This window comes from Terrapene carolina, unplaced genomic scaffold, assembly GCF_002925995.2.
Source record: "Terrapene carolina triunguis isolate 2854851 unplaced genomic scaffold, T_m_triunguis-2.0 Scaffold93, whole genome shotgun sequence".
In the NCBI taxonomy this organism is placed as follows: domain Eukaryota; kingdom Metazoa; phylum Chordata; order Testudines; family Emydidae; genus Terrapene; species Terrapene triunguis.
This window is the reverse complement of record NW_020664444.1, coordinates 13,128,349-13,147,962: the sequence shown is the minus strand read 5'-3', so window position 1 is coordinate 13,147,962 and position 19,614 is coordinate 13,128,349. Positions and strand designations below refer to the sequence as shown.

General features: G+C 41.4%; 1 protein-coding gene across 1 annotated transcript in view; it reads right to left on the bottom strand.

The window, feature by feature from the left end:
• PRKAR1B (protein kinase cAMP-dependent type I regulatory subunit beta) overlaps window positions 1–19,614 on the bottom strand; it is a 124,790-nt gene that overhangs the window by 31,512 nt on the left and 73,664 nt on the right. Inside the window, exons 7-9 of the mRNA XM_024219495.2 lie at window positions 17,731–17,889; window positions 7,704–7,764; window positions 3,943–4,064 (exon numbers count right to left, since the gene is read on the bottom strand). Coding sequence (XP_024075263.1) covers window positions 3,943–4,064; window positions 7,704–7,764; window positions 17,731–17,889 — 342 coding nt within the window. The remainder of the gene's footprint in view (window positions 1–3,942; window positions 4,065–7,703; window positions 7,765–17,730; window positions 17,890–19,614) is intronic.

Sequence of the window (19,614 nt, the reverse complement as noted above, 5' to 3'; positions counted from 1 at the left end):
GAAGAACAATCGATCCACATCCTCTTTATAACAGTTCTTAACATATTTGAAGATTATCAGGTCCCCCATCAGCCTCCTTTTCTCAAGACTAAACATGCCCAGTTGTTTTTACCTTTCCCCATAGGTCTCCACTGGACTCTCCATTTGTCTCCACTGGACTCTCTAGCTTGTCCACATCTATCCTAAAATGTGGTGCCCAGAATTGGACACAGCTGAGGCCCTACTGCCGAGTAGAGGGGGACAATCACCTCCAATGTCTTACATATGATACTCCTATTAATATGCCCCAGAATGATAGTAACCTTTTTTGTAACTGCATCACATTGTTGACTCATTTTCACTTTGCATTAGTATAATATATAATAAAAATCCAGTCTAAAATTGCTTCTGCATAGTGTCACTGTGTACTGTTAAACAGCTGCCATATCACACCCCAAAAGTGACTGCATTTCAGTTGCATGTGAAATTATTCCTGTATTTATAGCATGCAAATAACTCAGTAATGTTTGTAGAGTATTTGTGGATGTAAGGCCATAAATAAAAAAAAGAATATGAAAGGAGCTAATATTTTTTGGACATATGTAACTGCAAACCAGCCAAACTACTTTCAACCAAAGTTTGCAAAATAATTTGTTCCTGATGGCTCTGCTCACATCTCCTGAAAAAAGTTTTATATCTGAGCCATAAACCTCTGTGAAATGAGGTTCAAACTACAAACCCAGAACTACAGCAGCACAAGCAGGCACAAGTGTAACTTGTATATAAAATAACTGGTAAAGGGATTTCATTCTTTAACGCAGAAAAACACAGGCAGCTTCCAAAGTGAGAAACATGTAGATGAAATTCTAGGAGTGAATGGATGAATGGCTGGAGGGATAGAAGAACAGATAGTACATGAGTATGCAGTGCTAGTGCTTTGCTACCCATTCAAGTCTTCGCAGCTGTTCGGTTAAGAGGAGGAAAATAAAGGCCTTTGGTAACTCTTAAGCAGGCTGCCAATTTTCCACACTGGATTTGATGGCTAAGAAAACTTAGTTAGTACTGTAGCCTTTTGCTGCTCCATGGAGCCACAAATTTTTTAGAAAACTTGTAGAAATGTACACTGTGTTGTTTGACAAAGAAGCTATATTTTCTAAATGCTGCTTACATACAAGCTGTTTTACTAACTAAAAATATATTATGGGCTGGATTTTTTAAATCTGTCCTCCCTTTTTGCACCCACAGTTTTTTGTGGGCACAATTAATGTCATTTAGACATTTTAACTACTTGATATGCAGATGCAATGACTTGCACTCAAAATTTTGTGGGCATCAAAAGTGGGGAAGCCAGGTTCAAAGTTTCTTCAGTGCTTCAGCACCCGCATAAAAAGGAAGAAAAAAAGGCATTGTATACACACTATATTCACTGTGGGCCACATGCTGGCTGCCTTATGCAGAGGCACCTGCCCAAAAATCCGAGAGAGGAGGGAGCCCAGGGCCGCCTAGAGGATTCAGGGGGCCTGGGGTCTTCGGCGGCGGGTCCCGGGGCGGAAGGACTCCCCGCCGGGGGTCTTCAGGGCACTTCGGTGGCAGGTCCCGGGGCGGAAGGACCCCCCGCCGCCAAATTGCCGCCGAAGACCCGGAGTGGAAGAAGCTCCGGGGGCCCGGGGCCCGCAAGAGTTTTCTGGGGCCCCCGGAGTGAGTGAAGGACCCCGCTCCAGGGGCCCTGAAAAACTCTTGTGGGGGCCCCTGCGGGGCTCGGGGCCTGGGGCAAATTGCCCCACTTGCCCTCCTCTCTGGGCGGCCCTGAGGGAGCCAAGGGAGCTCTGGCTGCCCTCACAAAATTCTGAGATGCTGCTTTGCAGGCCCCTAATGATTCTAGAGTGGGGCTTAATGGGTAGGGTCTATACCTTTGTATATGTATGTTCCCTGAGCTAGCAATAGAAACTATGCAGCCAAAACTCTTGGATGTGGATAGATGGAGTGAGGGTTCCTAATACTGTAAGAATATGGTCACACACTAAAGCAGTTTTTGTATTTTTGAGTCATTTTTACATTATCTTCTTTCTCCAAGTCACATTATATTTGTGTGTGTGTGTAAAATACCCATAAACATCTGCTTGCTTGTGAGGCAGAAGGGAGATGATGGAGCTGAAAGGGAAGTGTCAGATGACCTCCCAGAGGATGTCTCAGCTGCCTGACTGGTCTGACTGCCTGTGTGAGAGCAAGTGAGAAAGCCACCCAGATTTGGTGTAAGCAAAGTAGAGGAACAGATTACCGCTACCACCTGTCACAGTTGCTGGGCTAACTGCACCTCTGACCCCTCCTGGTCTCTTTGAGTGCCCCCCCCCCCCACCTCAGGCCTCAAGCTTTCACCTCTCTTGGGTGAGGAGGAAGTGAGGAGGGAATCCCATGATTCTCTCACTCTCGGACCAGACTTTGGGCTGCAGATCTCTGGTGTTAACTGTGATTATCTCAGCAGACCCGAGTTTGGTTCAGTACCTGCAGTTCTGTTCCTTCTGGGAGCACCTTCTTAAAGCAAAAGTACTGTTTATTTAGAACTCAAGCATTTCAGGGAAAACAGATCTTAAAACAACATATAGTCTATACACATGCCTATCTTTCCCTGAGGCATAGGCCCAGGGCTGGGGAAGGCCCCAACTGCTTCAGCCACTCCCACAAGACCAGTGTCTGTATTCCATGTCTCCAAAGACAGCAGACACTCAGCTTCCACTCCCTTTCTCTCCAGAGAGAGTCCTTTTCACTGTTCAGGGTCCTTTTGATCTCTACGGTCCCAACCTTGGCAAAACAGCTGAGGAACTTTGGGCTGGAGCCTGGAAGCCATCTTCACCACTAATAGCCAGTGTCTTGGAATTGCCCCCCAAGCATTTGTTAGGAGGATGCTTATTGTCACAGGGTTCACTCATTGCTGGGGTGGCTGTGTCTGGGGAGTAACTCCACTCGGTCTGTTGCCCTGATCTCTCTCTCGTTCATGCTGCAGCCCCTCTTGCGCACCAGGAGTTTCTGTGCTTCCTCTTTTGTGACTCAGTTGCTCCCTCTTCATGGCTTGGCCCTCTGGTCAGGTCACTATAGTTTTCCCCTTCTTGGGTATCAGCAGCCCTCCAATCCAAGGCAATACCACTTCCTCAGTGCCTGGTAGGGGAACCTGTGCCCTCCCTCTACTCCAGGTTCCAGCTCCAGGACCCACTGGGCCAAGGTCTGCACTGTCCCAAACCGTACAGCAGTTACCCCAAGCCTTTTCCTACTCCACCTCTATCAGGTTTTCACTCCACCACCCTCCTGGGTAAACTCTTTCTTCAGGGCCTGGATCTCAGGGCTTCTACTCTCCCCCAGGGTTTCCTCCTTTCCCTCTCTAAACCCACAGTACAGCCCCTTCTGTCCTCTCTTCTTGGCCTTATACCAGCCCTGCCTGCTCCTGCTCAGCGGGGCTCTATCCTCAGAGATTGCCTGTCAGCCTAATCCCTCCCTCGGGTGTGGCCTATCAGGTTAATTAGTCCCTTCTGAGCCTCAGTCACCCCACATTAGCCTGGAAAAGATTAACACCCCATCACAATTATCTAGAGCCATTGCGTTGCCTTCTTGCTTGTTTTGACAACATCCCCCTCTTAAGCTAGACCAATACATTCATATAGGAAATCTAATAACCCAGCACAGCTATACAGTATCTCTACCTTACTGACCATGCCACATACAGTATTCATAACTTTACAGATCAGTATTCTTAGATTATTACATAGCAGCTCCACCTCTGCCACACTTCCCCCTAGAAGCCAATGGTACAGATTCTGATCTCAGTTGATTCTGGAGTAACTCTCCTAACCTCAGTCGAGTTATTCCAGATTTACAGTGGATGAACTGAGATTAAATTTGGCCAACTTTTTTCATTCCAATCGCTTGAACATAACCACACCCGGGGAAATTCTGTCAGAAAGCCACACTTACTTCTGTGATGATGAAAAAGTCATCCCCTGGCTCTCCCTGCACAACAATTTTTTCTCCATCTTCAAACTGGACGGGTTCTAGTGCATCCGCTACTGTAAGGCGTTCCCATTTGTCCAATGATTCTAAAATATTAAAGATGATACAGCTTTACTGTAAAAGTGTCTAACTTTGACACAGGATTCACATCTAACCCGATACTTCTGGTTCTATTTAAAAAGAAATATTAGAAGACAATGAAATTGTGGTCAGTTCACTTTTATTTCATCGGTGCCTTTTGCCTGAATCTCTATTCAGGAAACATGAAAGTATTGACTATCTGTGTGATTTCTGATGCCCAAGATGAAGTGAATAATTTTAAAAGTTAGGTAGCAACAGACAGTTATATCTCCCCGATTCCAGAGTCTGGTCTGTGCTGCCCCTGACCCGCAGTGTATTTGAGCAGACTAGGAGCTATCCTACGATATGAGCGGTGTATGAGCCCAGCTGCGAAAGGGCAGAGCAGAGTTCCACTGCCTCTGATGAACTCCACAGCACCAGAGAGAAAGTTAGTGCAGGAGCAAGCGCTACTGGCTACACCAGTGAGAGTTCCTCCCTGCTGAGGGGATTCTCAGTTGCCTATTTACAGCCTGTTTTCTGAGGGTACATTTACACTGCACATGGCAGCCCCGCAGCCGTGAGACTCAGAGCTCGGGTCTACAGCCTGAGGCTTGTACCACAGCGCTAAAAACAGCCGTGCAGGCTTGCTGGCTTGGGCTGGAGCTTGGGCTCTGAAGCCTCCCTCCCCTCCTAGGCTCCGAGCTCCAGCCTGAGCCCAAATGTCTGTATGGCTGTTTTTAGCGCCACGGTACAGGCTCTGTGAGCCTGAGTCTGTAGAGCTGGGCTCGGAGACTCACTGTCACTCGCAGTGTAGGCGTATGCTTTATGCTCCAAAGGAGACAATGAGAGATGAGAACCTGGTTCCAAGCATCTGATCAGTGTCCCATTATAGCCAATGGAAAAACTCCCATTGTGATGAGGGCCTCACCATCAGGCTGTTTTAGCATGGTTATGTTTAAGGTTGTAACTTAATTTCAGTGACAATTTTGGCCAATTGAAGTGCACAAGGAATGCAGGAATGGATCTTTTATTTTCCAAGGATGACCTAAAAATGTTGTATGTCTTCAAAGCAGAATTTGCTAGTAAACATTAAAATGCATGCAACAGGACTTCACTAATGATGGGTGAACGGAAGTTTTAGTATGAATTACTGAATTACTTGAAGTCAAGAGTCACAACTGCTGATGTTAGGGCTTAATTTGGCCTATTCTTTATTAAACTCTACCCTGCTTCCTCTTCTTGTTATTCAAAAAGTTGTTTAGAAGCATCATGAAAAAAGAAAAGTTTTGTTGCTGAAATTAAGCATATTAAAATAAACCTGTGGCAGAAATCAGAAGTATGTATTGGGTTTAACAAAACTATGGGGCAGTAAGTTCAGAGTTATTTGGTACATATAACTGAGCATTTTCTGTTGTTGTTTTTTTTCCTCATATGCACTTAAAAATAATGGTTTCAATTATTTTGTTCCATGGTTACATACTAAGTTACTTTCCTATATCATTTATGACCTTTACTTTGCAAACATAGCCCATAAAAATATTGTAAATACAATATTCAAAAAGTGTACAGCTTAATTAAAAATATGCATAAAACTCTTTTGTAAAGACTGGAAGAACTGGCTTTCTGATTGAAAAAAAAAGGAGGCAGTAATTAACAATGAAAAGAAAGAGTCCCTTTAAACTTTTTCTTCAGTTGGCTTTATGAAAAATTCAAAGCTAATTGTAGCTCTAGTCACGAAGTCTCTCTCTTGTCTAAAGGGATTGTACCATTACAAATACATTGGTTAATGGTACTTGCAAATAAAAACTTTAGAGAGGAATTTACATGAAGTAACTGTTTAAAGTTCTTTTCGTTCCAGAGGTAAATTTATACATGCAGATAAAGTAGATTATATGCAGATTTGTAATCTCCAAATTTTGCATATCAAATCTTGATCTCACATTTAAACAGCCTCAGAGGAAAGTTTTCAAAATATTAATGTTCTCATATCTTGAAATATACATTGAACCTGCGCATCATAATCTAAATAAGTCTGAATGCAATTTTTAAAACATTACTTCTAAAATGTCGTAGTTGACTAGTTAGAGAAAGTATTCAAACCCGGAAAAGTTATATTTAAAACATCAAATGTTTATATTAATAAATTACTGAGTTCTGGGAAATGGGGTTGATTTATCAGTACTGTATTGCTGAGATGTCTCAAATGACTATTGCGTTTGCCAGCTGTCATCTACTATTTAAACACAAAATATTCTTAGATATTTCAGCTAAATTCTCAATGCCTCCACAGCACTACATATGTTGTCTAATAACTTTCTGCACTGAAAATAAAGCCAAATTTGAAGTCTTCATTCAGTCCTTACTGAGGAAAAACTCCTACAGCAAATAACGGTGCATTTTAAAGTGGCTGAGCTGAAGTCTATGGGAGTTTTGCTGAAGTGAGGACTGAGTATAAGATTACAGTGTCAACTTGCATGCTTAAGGGAGTTCATTTCTGAATAACTTCAATCTCTGAAATTACTTTTAAATGTCTCATTGCTGTAATTGTACTTCATTAGTGCAGGTGCAGAGATTTTTTTTCCTTAAACACTTCATATAATTTGGCATAATTTGCATTTCTAATTTATGAAGACTTAAATTAAGTAATGGAGAAGACTTTTTTGCATCCTGCCGGAAAAGATGAGAATATAAATGAATGATTTATCTGACATTAATCAAAGAATACAAGTGTAATTGCAAATTTCTCACGCCAGATCTTCTGAGAAGTTCAAGTACATTTTCACTAAGTATATTTTTTGCAGGCTCGTATCAGCTAAAATGGTAGTGGAATATCATAAATAAGCAAACTTAAATTGTTTAAATAGAAACTATGAAGAGTTTTATTCAATTATATAGTATTTTAACCTATATATTTTTTTAAAATAGCCAAAGATAGACTTCAAGCGGGAACTTGATGCATTTCCCACAGAATCAGCATCTCACTGTATCATCTAACACTGTCCTCCTTATTAGAAATTATTCTCCTAATGGTGATTGATTGGTCAGGCATTAGGGGGTTGTTGTTTTTCCTACTGAAGGCCATCAAGAACACGTCCAAATTTCGTGGCTATCACATTAATCAAAGGGATACAAAATCCAAGGACAAGAAGCTAAACAGATGTTTTAAGAATGTAAGCCCTGGGTTATAAAAGAACAGGACAAAAACAATCTAAGCCCACTTAGATCTGTAGTGTCAGCTTGTTTAGCCAACCTAAATGCATATAAGAGGCTACAAGATCATTCCTGCAGGAAAAAGAAGTTTCTCACCTGTCAGCTGGAAAGATTTAACAGCACTTTATAACACATTCATATTACAAAAATCCCTCTTCAACTGCTCACTTGTGACACCACTCCTTAGAAAGTTACTAGCAAAGTGCCTACTGAGATTTTCAAGGAAAGACTTCACCCACCTAATTCCGATTTGGTACACAGTAAGGGTGAGAAAAATGAGTCCTAATGAGAAGAACTATTTGCATTTTTTTACATGCTTTTCTTTGGCCGGAAATGATACTGTGAGGTCTTCTGTTCAACCACTTGCCACTTTCATCATCTCATCAAAGACCAAAATGTATTCAGACAACATGTGTGACAGAGAAATGAACACTGAAGTCCAAAGGGCAACTGACCTAAAATGGAGACCTTGCTCAGGAATTCTTCATACATCTTTCGCTTTCTCAGTGTGCTGCCCTGTTATTAAAGAGAGAGAGAGAGAGAGAAAAGGCAGAACATTACACGAAGTATTTTTGTGATTTGCTCCTCCAGCTGCTCTTTCTGATTTTTTTTTCTTTCTGAAACTTAAACACAGCCAGTATAAATAGCCTATGGCAAGATTTTCTTCATAAAATGTCTGGGTAAACCGTATCCTTGATAAGTAATGTCAGTAAGGATCAAATTCATCCCTCATATAATTCCACTGACTTGTGTGAAGTTACTGGACACCAAGGATGAATTTGGTCCCTTTTCAGCAATTAATTTTAAGCAGCTGCATCTCTCCATTAATTTTTTTTATATTATTATACATGAGGCCCACAAGTAGTGAGCTTACAATTAAAAAATGGGAGGAAACCCATTACAGATTCAGTCTGATCTGCCTGCTCAGACACTTTTGGCTTCAATGCGGCTCATCAAGGGTTTATTATTAAGTATTATTTTATATTATTTTTATATATATCTTTACAGCACCTTCTATAATGGTGCCCCAACCTAGTTAGGCCCTCTAGGTGCATCTGGAATACAAACAAACAAAATTACTATTGTTATTCTTGAAAAAAGTTTTGATGATGTAGCATTTTATCTGGTTACATGCAGCCATCATAAAGAGTTTTCAGAACATCAGAAAGGGATTCAATTATGACCCTAGACTGTTCAAATACAAGATGCACTGCACCCAGATTACTCTTTGCATCAGAAAAGGTGTCCTGCCCTACAGAACTTTCCCAACAGTTTTACCCACACATTAGTAATCTCACCCCTTCTCCCCGCATTGTATAGTCATAGGTGATCTAAAAAAACAAGTCCCATCCCTGGTAACAAACAGCAAGCCATAGAAAAAGGTTGTTCTTGCCATCATTCAATATTTGCTTGGTTTACAATTATTCACTCTGCAGAGCTGTATAAGAATCAAGCCCATTTTCCGGCTGTGTGAAAGATCTTGGTAGAAGGTGCACCTGCTAGCCAGAGCTATGAAGGCAGAGCCCAGTGCAGGGAGGACATGCTAATCTTTTGAGGAATGGGGAAACCCAGGCCACATTTACTCACACCATGAGTGGATAAGCCATAAATAAATATTAGTGTTTGCTGTAGAAAAAGCCACTTGTCTTGTCCTCCCATAAGGGGAGAGTGTTGATGGGTGCTGGGAAGAGAAAAGAAAAGGGCTGTATAATAATCTCCATTGTCAAAGCATCCAGTAAGGGTGAAAATATAAAACTGGGACAAAACTCTGGAAAGAACAGAGCCAGATACCTCTATTCAGTTATACAAACAATTAAGAACTAAACTTCTCTCCTCCTACACCCACCCATAGGTCTGATCCAAAACTCATTGAAGTCAAGGGGAGTCTTTCTAGTGATTTCAACAGGGTTTGGATTTGGCCCCAGAATAACAGCACCAGCAGTTACTGCCACCTTCTCTCTACTCCTACACCAGCTCTGCAGTGGGATAGAAGCATCAGCACCAGCAGTATCGGCTAATTACGCTCCTTCTGGGTCCACATTGCATCAGAGCAGCAGTCACTGTCATTTTTGCTCCTCTCCTAGGCTCCTTCTGTACTGGAGTAGAACCACCAGACCAGTAGTGGCTGCCACGTTCTACCAGGTGTCTTTGCACCACAGCAGAAGCAGCAGCCAACATCATCGCTCCCATCCTTCACAACTGTATAGCCCCCTGATGATCCTTTGTCTCCCAGGATCTCTCCTCACATGCTGAGATAGCACTGGTAAACTTCACCTGACCTCTTCTTCTGACTAACTATGTTCTCTACCTCAGAGGCCCTCAGAGTACTGGAAATGCCAAGAGTAAAAACACAAACTTCAAATGGAGGAGTTTCTGCAAACCTCGCCAAATCCTGACAGCTCACTGTGAGACAATGAATGGAAAACTGGACCTTGTGTACTCCCTGCTCTCCTCCCTGCAATCCAGAGTGGAAACCAGACCAGCAAAATTGACAGCTGTGGAAAACCAGATTGGTGGTTTAGATCGATGGGCCAGGGCATGTAGAGACAGATGTGGAAAATGCTTTTAAAATTACTGCGGACACAGATGAATTTTAAGAAGCAGTAATCAGAAGCCATGAAAGGCTGCCTGACCACAGCCTGGAGTATTTAGAGAACTAGACGAGAGACAGAAAGGTAAGAACTCTAGACATCCTGGCTGGCACTGAGGGCAAAGAGCCCATCAATTTATTTAAGAAATGTGTGTGTAAACTCTTGATTCTGTAAGATTATAACAATGCCAATGCAGTTCTATAGAATTCTCAGACAAAACTAGCCTGATTGGAATATTGTAAGTGTGAAGAATTAAATGGAAGTTTATTATTATTTATTATTATTTATTATTATTATTGTGATAGCACCTAGAGACCGGAATCAAGACTGAAATTCCATTTGCACCAGGTCATGTGCAGAAACATGGTGAGAGACAGTCCATATAGGCCAAAGATCCTATGGTCTAAATAGATACAACAGACAAAAGGGAGGAGAGAAAAGAGGGGAAAATGGACTTGCTCAAGGTTACACAGAGCCAGTGGCAAGCTAGAAGTGGAGTCCAGTTTTCCTGACTCCCATTATACCAAGGAGACAGTTCTTCAAAAGAAAAGAGACAATGCATTCTAGCAACAAAAAGCCCCAATGATTTCCCTAGACCTCATCCTAAGGACCTACAACAAAGGAACACAATTGGTAGAAATAAAAAAGGAGCAAGGCTAGCTGCCACATATTAAAAAGCCTGCACCCTGTCTACACACAGCTTAAGAGATCCGTATTATCAGGCAGGTGCATCCCTGCGTCACACCTATTAAATATGTTTACAATTTTTTTCTAGTGTAGAGAGGGCCTAGTTCATGTGTTTGGGAAAGAAACCTTTAAAGCAGGGGTAGGCAACCTATGGCACAGGTGCCGAAAGCGGCCCGCGAGTTGATTTTCAGTGGCACTCACACTTCTCGGGCCTGGCCACCGGTCCAGGGGGCTCTGCATTTTAATTTAATTTTAAATGAAGCTTCTTACACATTTTAAAAACCTTATTTACTTTACATTCAACAATAGTTTAGTTATATATTATAGACTTATAGAAAGAGACCTTCTGAAAAGGTTAAAATGTATTACTGGCACGCGGAACTTTAAATTAGAGTGAATAAATGAAGACTCGGCACACCGCTTCTGAAAGGTTGCCAACCCCTGCTTTAAAGTATGAACTAAATGTGCCTGAGTCTGCAGCCAACCTGGAACAATAGTTCTGAGATGTCGGAATTGCTTCTATTCATCTCAGTAAGGTATTAATGCTGAAATTGGATGCCATTTCATGGTGCTTGGAAAAGCATAACTCTGCTTGGGTGCTGGAGAGAGCATGCTGAGCTGTGGGAGTTGCGATGCAGGGCCGGTTCTACGGGTGGGAGAGCAAAGGCAGTCACCCTGGGCGCCACCTTCAGGTGCCAGACCACTGTGCTGTTCGGCTTTTTGTTGTTGTTGTTGTTGTAGTTACTCTGCTGTGATTGGCTGGCCATTTTTTGCTCTGCTCATTGGGCTGGTTCTGCTTTTTTGTTGTTGTTTTTGGTCTGCCATTTGGGGGTGAGAGTGGGGAGGAGCCAAAAACGTTTTCCACCCTGGCTGGCAAAACGGCTAGGGCTGCTCCTGTTGCTATGATGTACAAGAGCCAATACATCCCCCCACTGTCCATCAGGAAAGCAGGGCAAAGCAATGCCCTCACATGAAAGTCTTGAGTTCTTCAGGCAACCCTACTTGGCCATCAGCTCTTGCACTCTGTCCAATTACAGAAGAAAAGAGTCTCTGCTTCCTCTCACCACTTCCAAAGCACTTGCCCAGGCCTGGGCATAAAACTTAGTTCAGAATGTTTTGTTGTTACTTTAGGATATCCTTCTGTGTTTTGACTGCCTCCAGGGTACAGCAGAGGGATACTTTAGAGAAAACATTACTACAGTATTATTACAACACAAACACATGGTTATTTGTTCTGGTATTCAGATCAGTATTGTGGACCTTTATACCACATGGAAACAGACAGAGAGAGAATTTTTGATCTCCTACTTCTCTGCCTCCTTTAATCCCCATCTCCAGCCTTCTCCTCACATTCTTCCATTTGTTTTGTGCCATCTCGTCTGCTTTTTATAACTTGTCCATTTAGTATAGTAGCCTGCCCTAGCTACTGGCCACAGTTTGACTGCGGACAGGAGGGTGGTAGAATTACAAAGCCAGTGGATGAAGGAAAGTGTCATGGGTAATATATCTAGATTTTAAGAAAGCACTGGATTGTCCCATAAAACATTACTCAGAGAGTCGATGTAAATCAGACAGAATATGAACACTATCATAATCCTTTGCACTATCGTAACCTTTCCATTAGTTTCCTGTCTACTTGAGAATCAGAGAGGTGCCAAGTGGAATGTTGCAGGGATCTGTGTTAGGCCTGTTCTTATATAAGCTCCTCGTTAATGATATAGGAGACCTATCTAGCCAATAACACACTAATGAAATCTGCAGGTTGGGAAACATTGTGAAAACCTGGCAGAATGGGGAAATACCACCAAGGGGCCTAGAGAGATTTGAAACAGGGGTAGGAAAAATAATGAGATTCAGTTTGGAAAATACAGCTAAGAGATCTAGGGAAAGCAATCCAAGGCACAAATATTCAACGGGACAGAGAAACCTGGAAAGTAGTAATGCTGAAAGAGATTTATGGACAGTCAGACGTGAGTTCGCAATGTGATACTGCAGCAAAAACAAGTCCAATACAATTTTGATCTGTATATGCAAAGACATCCTACCACAGAGCAGAGAGATAATAGTCTTAACATATATGGTTTTGGTGTAACTATACCTAGCATGTTATGATCTGTCTGGTCCCTCCTTACCAGAAAGACATAGACAAATTGTAAGGAATTCAGGGAAGAATTAACTGAAACATTTAGGAATGGCTTGTAAGGAAATATTAACAGTTTAAATATGTGTTGTTTAGCTGATCAACAAATAAGAGGGTTTTAAGGAGAGGAAATGAAAATGATCTACAAATATCTAAAGGATGTAAACTCCAAGGACGCACAGAAACTACAATGTAGGATACAAGGAAGCATAACTAGGAGTAATGTGAGGAAGTTAAGAAAGGAGTAATTTAAGACGAATATCAGGAAAATCTTCCTGACTGTGAGATCTATTAGCCCGTGGAAAAGTTTCCCAAAGGAAGTGGAGAAGTCTCATTGTTTGGGACACTTAAAACCGGGACAGATAAAAACACTAGTAAGTGTACTTTAGGGAACAATTCTACGCTAATAGGGAGCTTGACAAACTGATCTGATCTGTCTCCCCTCCACCTCCTTCTGCTTCTTTCCACCCACCCTCTTAGTCTCCTCTCCCTCCTTCTCTGAAGCAGAATCCTCATTCACAAGTTCATACTTAAAAGCTTACTGTTCCCATTTACAAGAAGGAATCTTTAATATGGAGAGGGCAGTGTCTCCCTTTAAATTCTAAGCTACAGTATTCCTATTGGTGTCAGTCAGTAGAAGCAAGACCAGATTAGTTCACCAACTCCATCCCAGAACGGGGCTCAAATCCCTTCGGTTTAGAGGAGTTCAAGACTTAGCAGGCTCCCAACTTAGTTTAAGCAGCACACAGCTTGGGAAAAACAAATGCCATAGACTCAGAGATTGTAAACAGGTCCCATGGGGGCAGGGATGGTCATTGTTCTGTATACATTAGGGTAGCCAGGGCATCTGATGCCCCCAAACAGGTACTCAAATTGCCCCTTCCTCCTCTACTTTCTGTCTTCCCACTCCAATTTATCCCTTTCTTCCCCTCTGCTCGCCTCTTTGCTTTCCTTCTCCAGCTCCTTTTATTTATTTATTTTCAGAAGTACAGCTGGGCTGGCTGGAGTTGATTGGGTATTTCCTAAAAAGCCCCACCTTGAATGACAAGCCAAACAAACGGCTACCGCATGGTAGAACAAGGCTCAAGTTTCAAATAAAAGGGTTATGCTGGCAGGTCTGCAGCTGGCAGGAGGTGCTGGAATGGCGACCATTCCATCTCCGTTTTAATCCCTACGTAAAACTGATATTGAATTATGCTTAAAACGTACATTCTTAAAGGAGCACAGAAAGTCACTGAAACAATGCATACTAACCATGAAAACAAAGTATTCCATAAGCTCCTACTGCTATACTGCACAGATGTTAAATGGAATGCCGGCGTTGGATTTGGTTTATGTTTTGACCACCATGCAATGTACATTGTACAAAAATGTGCAGTTGTTGTGACTTAATTTTTCTGAGTGGTAAAAGAAACAGTGTTCTCAGATCCAAAGCAGTATGAAGCATTGCTGGTAAAACAAGGTCAGAACAAAATAAATGAAGTCAGACATTACAGTAGGGAGGGACTAACCTTGATTGATCATTAGTTGTGTCCCAATAGTATAGCCCGTGGATATAAGTAACTAGCTGTGAATAAATTGAGGCTGGAAATTAGAAGAAGGCTTCTAACCATCAGAGAGGTGAGGTCCTGGAACAGCCTCCCAATAGGAGTGTTGGGAGCAAACAACCTAACCAGTTTTAAAATGGAGCTTGATAAATTTATCCATGAGATTATATGATGGGGTTGCCTGCAATCCCTGATGATCAAGGAAGTCCCTTCCAATCCTACGTAACTCACTGTGTATAAGCAGGGCCGGTTTGTCATGCCACAGACAGACCCCAGCGACTGCAGGACAAAAGGGGCTGTTGGGGTTTGTAGCCATTCAGGTCAGAGGTGAGAAGGTCACAATTGGCCAGATGGCTCATGTGGACAACTTCAGTGATGTTGTGGCTGACTAGACCAAAGTTTGTGTGTCCAGCCTGTAACTCCTCCCCTATAACAGCCAGGTCAAGTGAGTTGGAGGGTGGGTAAATTACTCTCTGAAAGGAGAGTATGCATGCATCCGAAGAAGTGGGTATTCACCCACGAAAGCTCATGCTCCTATACATCTGTTAGTCTATACGGTGCCACAGGACTCTTTGCTGCTTTTACAGATCCAGACTAACACGGCTACCCCTTTGATCTCTGAAAGGAGAAATTATAACACCTTTTTAACAGATTAATATGTGTTATATCCTCAGCCTGAGGGCTGATTTGGCTGGGGGATGGACTTGATGTTTTAGTATGGGGCACTATTAGAAAATGGACATTTGTCTCCTTTTATCCTTGTATATGTGGCATTCTCTGTATGCAATCTCGGGGAGCTCCCTATCCCCAAAGGTTTTCAATCCAAATGGCAAAGAGAGCAGCAACATTTTAGCAACTTAAGCTGCATGACAATTCCAAGCCATAGATTCCTTACTACCCACACTCAGGAAGATATAAACATAAAAACAAAGATACTCACAAACGTGTTACATAGGTAAGGCAAGCAACATACAACACAGATAACTTTCCTAGACAGAGGAAACAAGGTTAGAGAACTGGGTGGTGTGCTCAGAAAGAACATTTGGGGAGGTGACGGGGAGAGTTGACTGGTTTAGAAGAACTTTTTTTACCCCCATAGAATTTCAAAGTTATAATGCTTTGTGAAAGACTGCAATGAATGCCAAGCAGTTTCTTTACACATCTCAACTGAAGGAACTGACCTGAGGCTTGCTATCATCACAGCTAGTTGAGTGCGTTTAAGTATGACCCTCAAGCACTAAGCTGCCTAGGAAGAGATGATGAAATATGCAGAAATACATCTGTTTTAACATGGTTCTTTCAAGACAGGCTGAAGCAACAAATGGATGGCAAATGAAATCAAAAGCTAGATGGACTGTGTGCATCAGACTTTAGTCCACTCCAAGAAAAAAAAAAGTTACATTTATGGATACAGTAAATCTAAAAGCATCATTGAGATGCTTAAGTGGATAACAAAAATGGCAATGAGCAGAAGTAATGGCTAAGAGACCAGACAATATGTGGGGCATCTAAAATACTAAGCAACTCTCTGACAGAGGGCAGTAGACATTCCATTTTTAATGGCACCAAGTATACCACTTTAAAAAAAAAAAAAAAAACAACAACCCTGAAATGTAAAAACAACAAAGTGCTCATACACAAAATCATCTTGCTATGAACCTAGTGACCGAAAGCAGCAAGGGATTCTAAATGCATTTTAAAGGCAGTTATCTGTATATTAGAATCAGATAGATGCTCACGATAGTCAAGCTGTATCTATGTTTAGCATACTTGCACCAGCAACCTCTGCTGCAGGTTATATGCCTTTTTAGTAAAATTCCTTCTGGCACCAGAAATGCCCACCCAGCTTTTGAAGATAGTTATCAAATGGAGATGGGCATCTGACCCCTAACTGAGTGATCAAACCTGAATGGTTCACAAGCTTCAATGTGATTAGTTATTGCCATTTTCATCAAGTTTTAGACCAAAGGGGCCTCAAAAGCGAAGATGATTGTGAAATTTTCCTCTCTATTCTTGTGTAATGGCATTAGATAGATTAAAGTAAGAACCAAACGGCCTTTCTTAAAAAGCCAGAGAACACATCAGTTATGCTGTTTATTTCTCTCTTGTAAAATTTCACTTTTGTACTTTTGAATCGTATTTGCACCAAGCAGATTCATCTCAAGCAGTATTCTAGATACCTGTCTTGATTGCCTTAGTCAAGTACTAGTGGACAAGTTATGTTCTCCTTCCCTATGAGTTTAAAAAAACGTTTTAAATAAATGTCTTATTGAAGGTCAACGAATGCTGGTCCTGTACTAAGCAGCTTTCAAATCGTACTCATCCTGTTCATCCACAGAACTGATACAGCATCTTCAGTGGCATTACTAGCTGCTTGTCAATGAACCTCAATCCCGTCCTGCAGGGGCCACCCCCTAACTCTAAGGATGGAAGAATAATTTCATCTACTTCTCCAATGAGTCTTTAGCTCCTCTACTGAGAGTGCCAGTTGTGCTGGTGATTTTTGTGATGTGGACACCAGTCCATGAAGAACTAGATGTATGCCACAAACTCACTTCACTCAGGCACCCACCAGTCATCAAATGGCATAAATATTACATCATGGCTGAACTCAGTTGGATGTGAACTAATGACCCTGACACTGAAAGCCATTGTATCCCTTTGCTAAACTCTTAAGCTACCCACCCAGTAATTCCATTTGTACTGTATATATTTTTAATACACATTCTTTTCTTACCAAGAAATCATAGTAACATTTGCTCCAGGCCAGAATGAAATAATGTAACCAATGAAGAAAAGTTCCTATCAAGAAAGATGCTTTAAATAACATTATTTGAGTGTAAACTATCTGCAGGAAGGGAATATTTTGTGGCGGAGAAAAGAGTATGTACATTCACATCAGAAAAACAAATAATTGTGGTGAAACTAAGACATTGCTTTAGCTAAGCGTGTGCAGTTTTAGGGCCGTGCAGTGTTATTTATTTATATTGTGCCATGGACAAACGTGGCATTTTGTTGACAAACAAGGATGCGGGGGAGGTAGGGGGTTCATTTCCTAGACTCACTGAAGTCAATGGGAGTTTTCTCACTGACTGTAATGGAGCCAAGAGCTCATTCGGAGCTCCTGCCAAGAAGAGCTTATAGTGTAAGTTAGAATGAAGACAACACAAGGCAACAAGCATGGGATGGTGTTGAGGGAGGATAGGAGGGGGTTGACAACAAGAAGATGATGTGTGGTAGCTTAGAGGAGTAATGTGGACCTCTTGAAGGTTTCACAGTTTTAAATAATTACTGATGTATTATTATGTATGATAGGGGAAGTACTCAGGGGTTCCTGGCACACAGACCCACAGTTTTATTTTAATGTGCATTTGTTTGTTTTAGAGCCTTAAACTGCAAAGGTTTTAGCACTGATATAATTTGAATGTAAAATATAAATGTTGTGCACATTTATGGCACTGCATAAAACTTTTAATAGTACCAGTAATGTGAATAAGTCATAACATTTAAAACTCACCATTAAAATGCGTCTGTAGCTGTCCCTGTCGATGCCCCAAAGTTTGAGGTCTGTCTTGGCCTTGACAGTGGCAGCTCTTGGTGTTCCATAGATCAATGCAAGCTCCCCAAAGCTGCCTCCTTCTCCAATGCTGGTCACCCATTCTCCATTTACATAAACCTACAAAAGGAAGAGGGAAAAAATAATCGGGGGACTTACCTGTGCTTTTTCCTTCTACTTCCAGTTACCTAAAAACCCATTCATAATTTCCTATCTATCTAAGTTGGATAGTGCTGGGAGGCACAGAAAGGAAACAGTAGCCTAACAGTTTCCTCGCTCGGTTACAAAAGAGGGTGACAACCTGCTTTGTGGACAGAATTTCAAGTCTTCTTGCTTCAGCACAATAATTGTATTTACTCGCTGAGTTTTCAGCTCCTGTGGTTAACTGGCATCAAGTTTTCCTTCCTTGTGTTCAGCACTCAGAGAATCGACAAGCAGAACTGTCACAACTTTGGCTTTTTATTAACACTGTCAAACTTGAAAGGAAGGAGATTTGTTAAAAACTGTAATGAGATTTGTCGGAAAGCACCATAGCTGTGAACTGAAAAACAGAACAAAACAAGGAAAACATCTTCTGAAAGGGGAGATTTTTCTTTTTTAAGCTTATTCTCTTCATCAATTATCCAAGGATAGTTTTCAAAGTCTCCCATTGACTTAGTGGGTTACTGACTACTTTGGATTTGATAGCATGTAAATATAACTATCCTTTTCCTTCCACTCATGTACCAGCTCTATGGATCTCCAGGACCCATAATTAATTTATTAAACTACCATTATGATCCTGCTGATGAAATGGATCAGATCCAAAGCTATTTTAGATCAGAAAATATTATTGATTGATGTAGTTATCGCACAACATTTTTACTGGGTGAAATACAACCCAGTACGGAGGGCCTACCCAAGTTCCTCTGCATCATGTAAGTCCTTCACTTGAGTAGACAGGGTGTGGGCAGGGTCCCTACACTAGAGTGAATTCCTCCTGCTATCCACTGACAGTACAGCTTCTGAGGCATTAAATTGCATTCAGAGAATGAGATTGATTGTGTATTTTGCAGCATGCATGTAGTTTTGTCACTATACACTGACATAAGGGGCATCCTTTTTAGGCTGTTAATGTGTTAAGAAGTTTAAAGAACAGCAGACACTGCATGCACATATCAAGTGCAGAATAATCCTAATGTATTATGGAACAGTAACAATAGAAATCAATGAGACTGAACATTAGCGCTGTAACAGCTCTATAAAGAAAAATGTAATAAAAAAACCATACAATTATTTTGTACTCAAACAGGAAAAAAGAAAAAAGAAAACCAAAATAATTTCACATAACCTATTGCAAATAATGGATTCATGCAATTTTTTTAATATAAATTAAGACCCTGTATTACTTAGGAATGAAAAAAATAAGGTGTCTAATATGGGGCAAAATATATGGATATTTGGTCTTTTCGCAAAAATAAAAACAAATTTCAGTATATTTTGTGTGTGTGTGTGTGTGTATATCTATCTATCTATCTATCTATCTATCTATCTCTTAGGCTGAAAAGATGTCCCTTGTACTAAAGCCCAAATCAATCTCAGTTTGTTTTGCCCAATACTCATTCAAGCCCTGATCCAGCTCCCATTGAGGCATTTCCACTGACTTCAATAGGAATTGGAACAAACCTTCAGGGCATGGGGCAGCTTAACTGATCAGAGACCTTGTATGAATGTAAGGCCTGCGTGGGATTTCTATTAGCCCTAATGCTGAACTATAGCTGAAGAGCCAGTGTTGTGGGTCTCTGTATTCCAGGAGCATCCTGGAGATCAAGGGATAGAAGCAAAAGGTAAAAAATAAACCAAAAT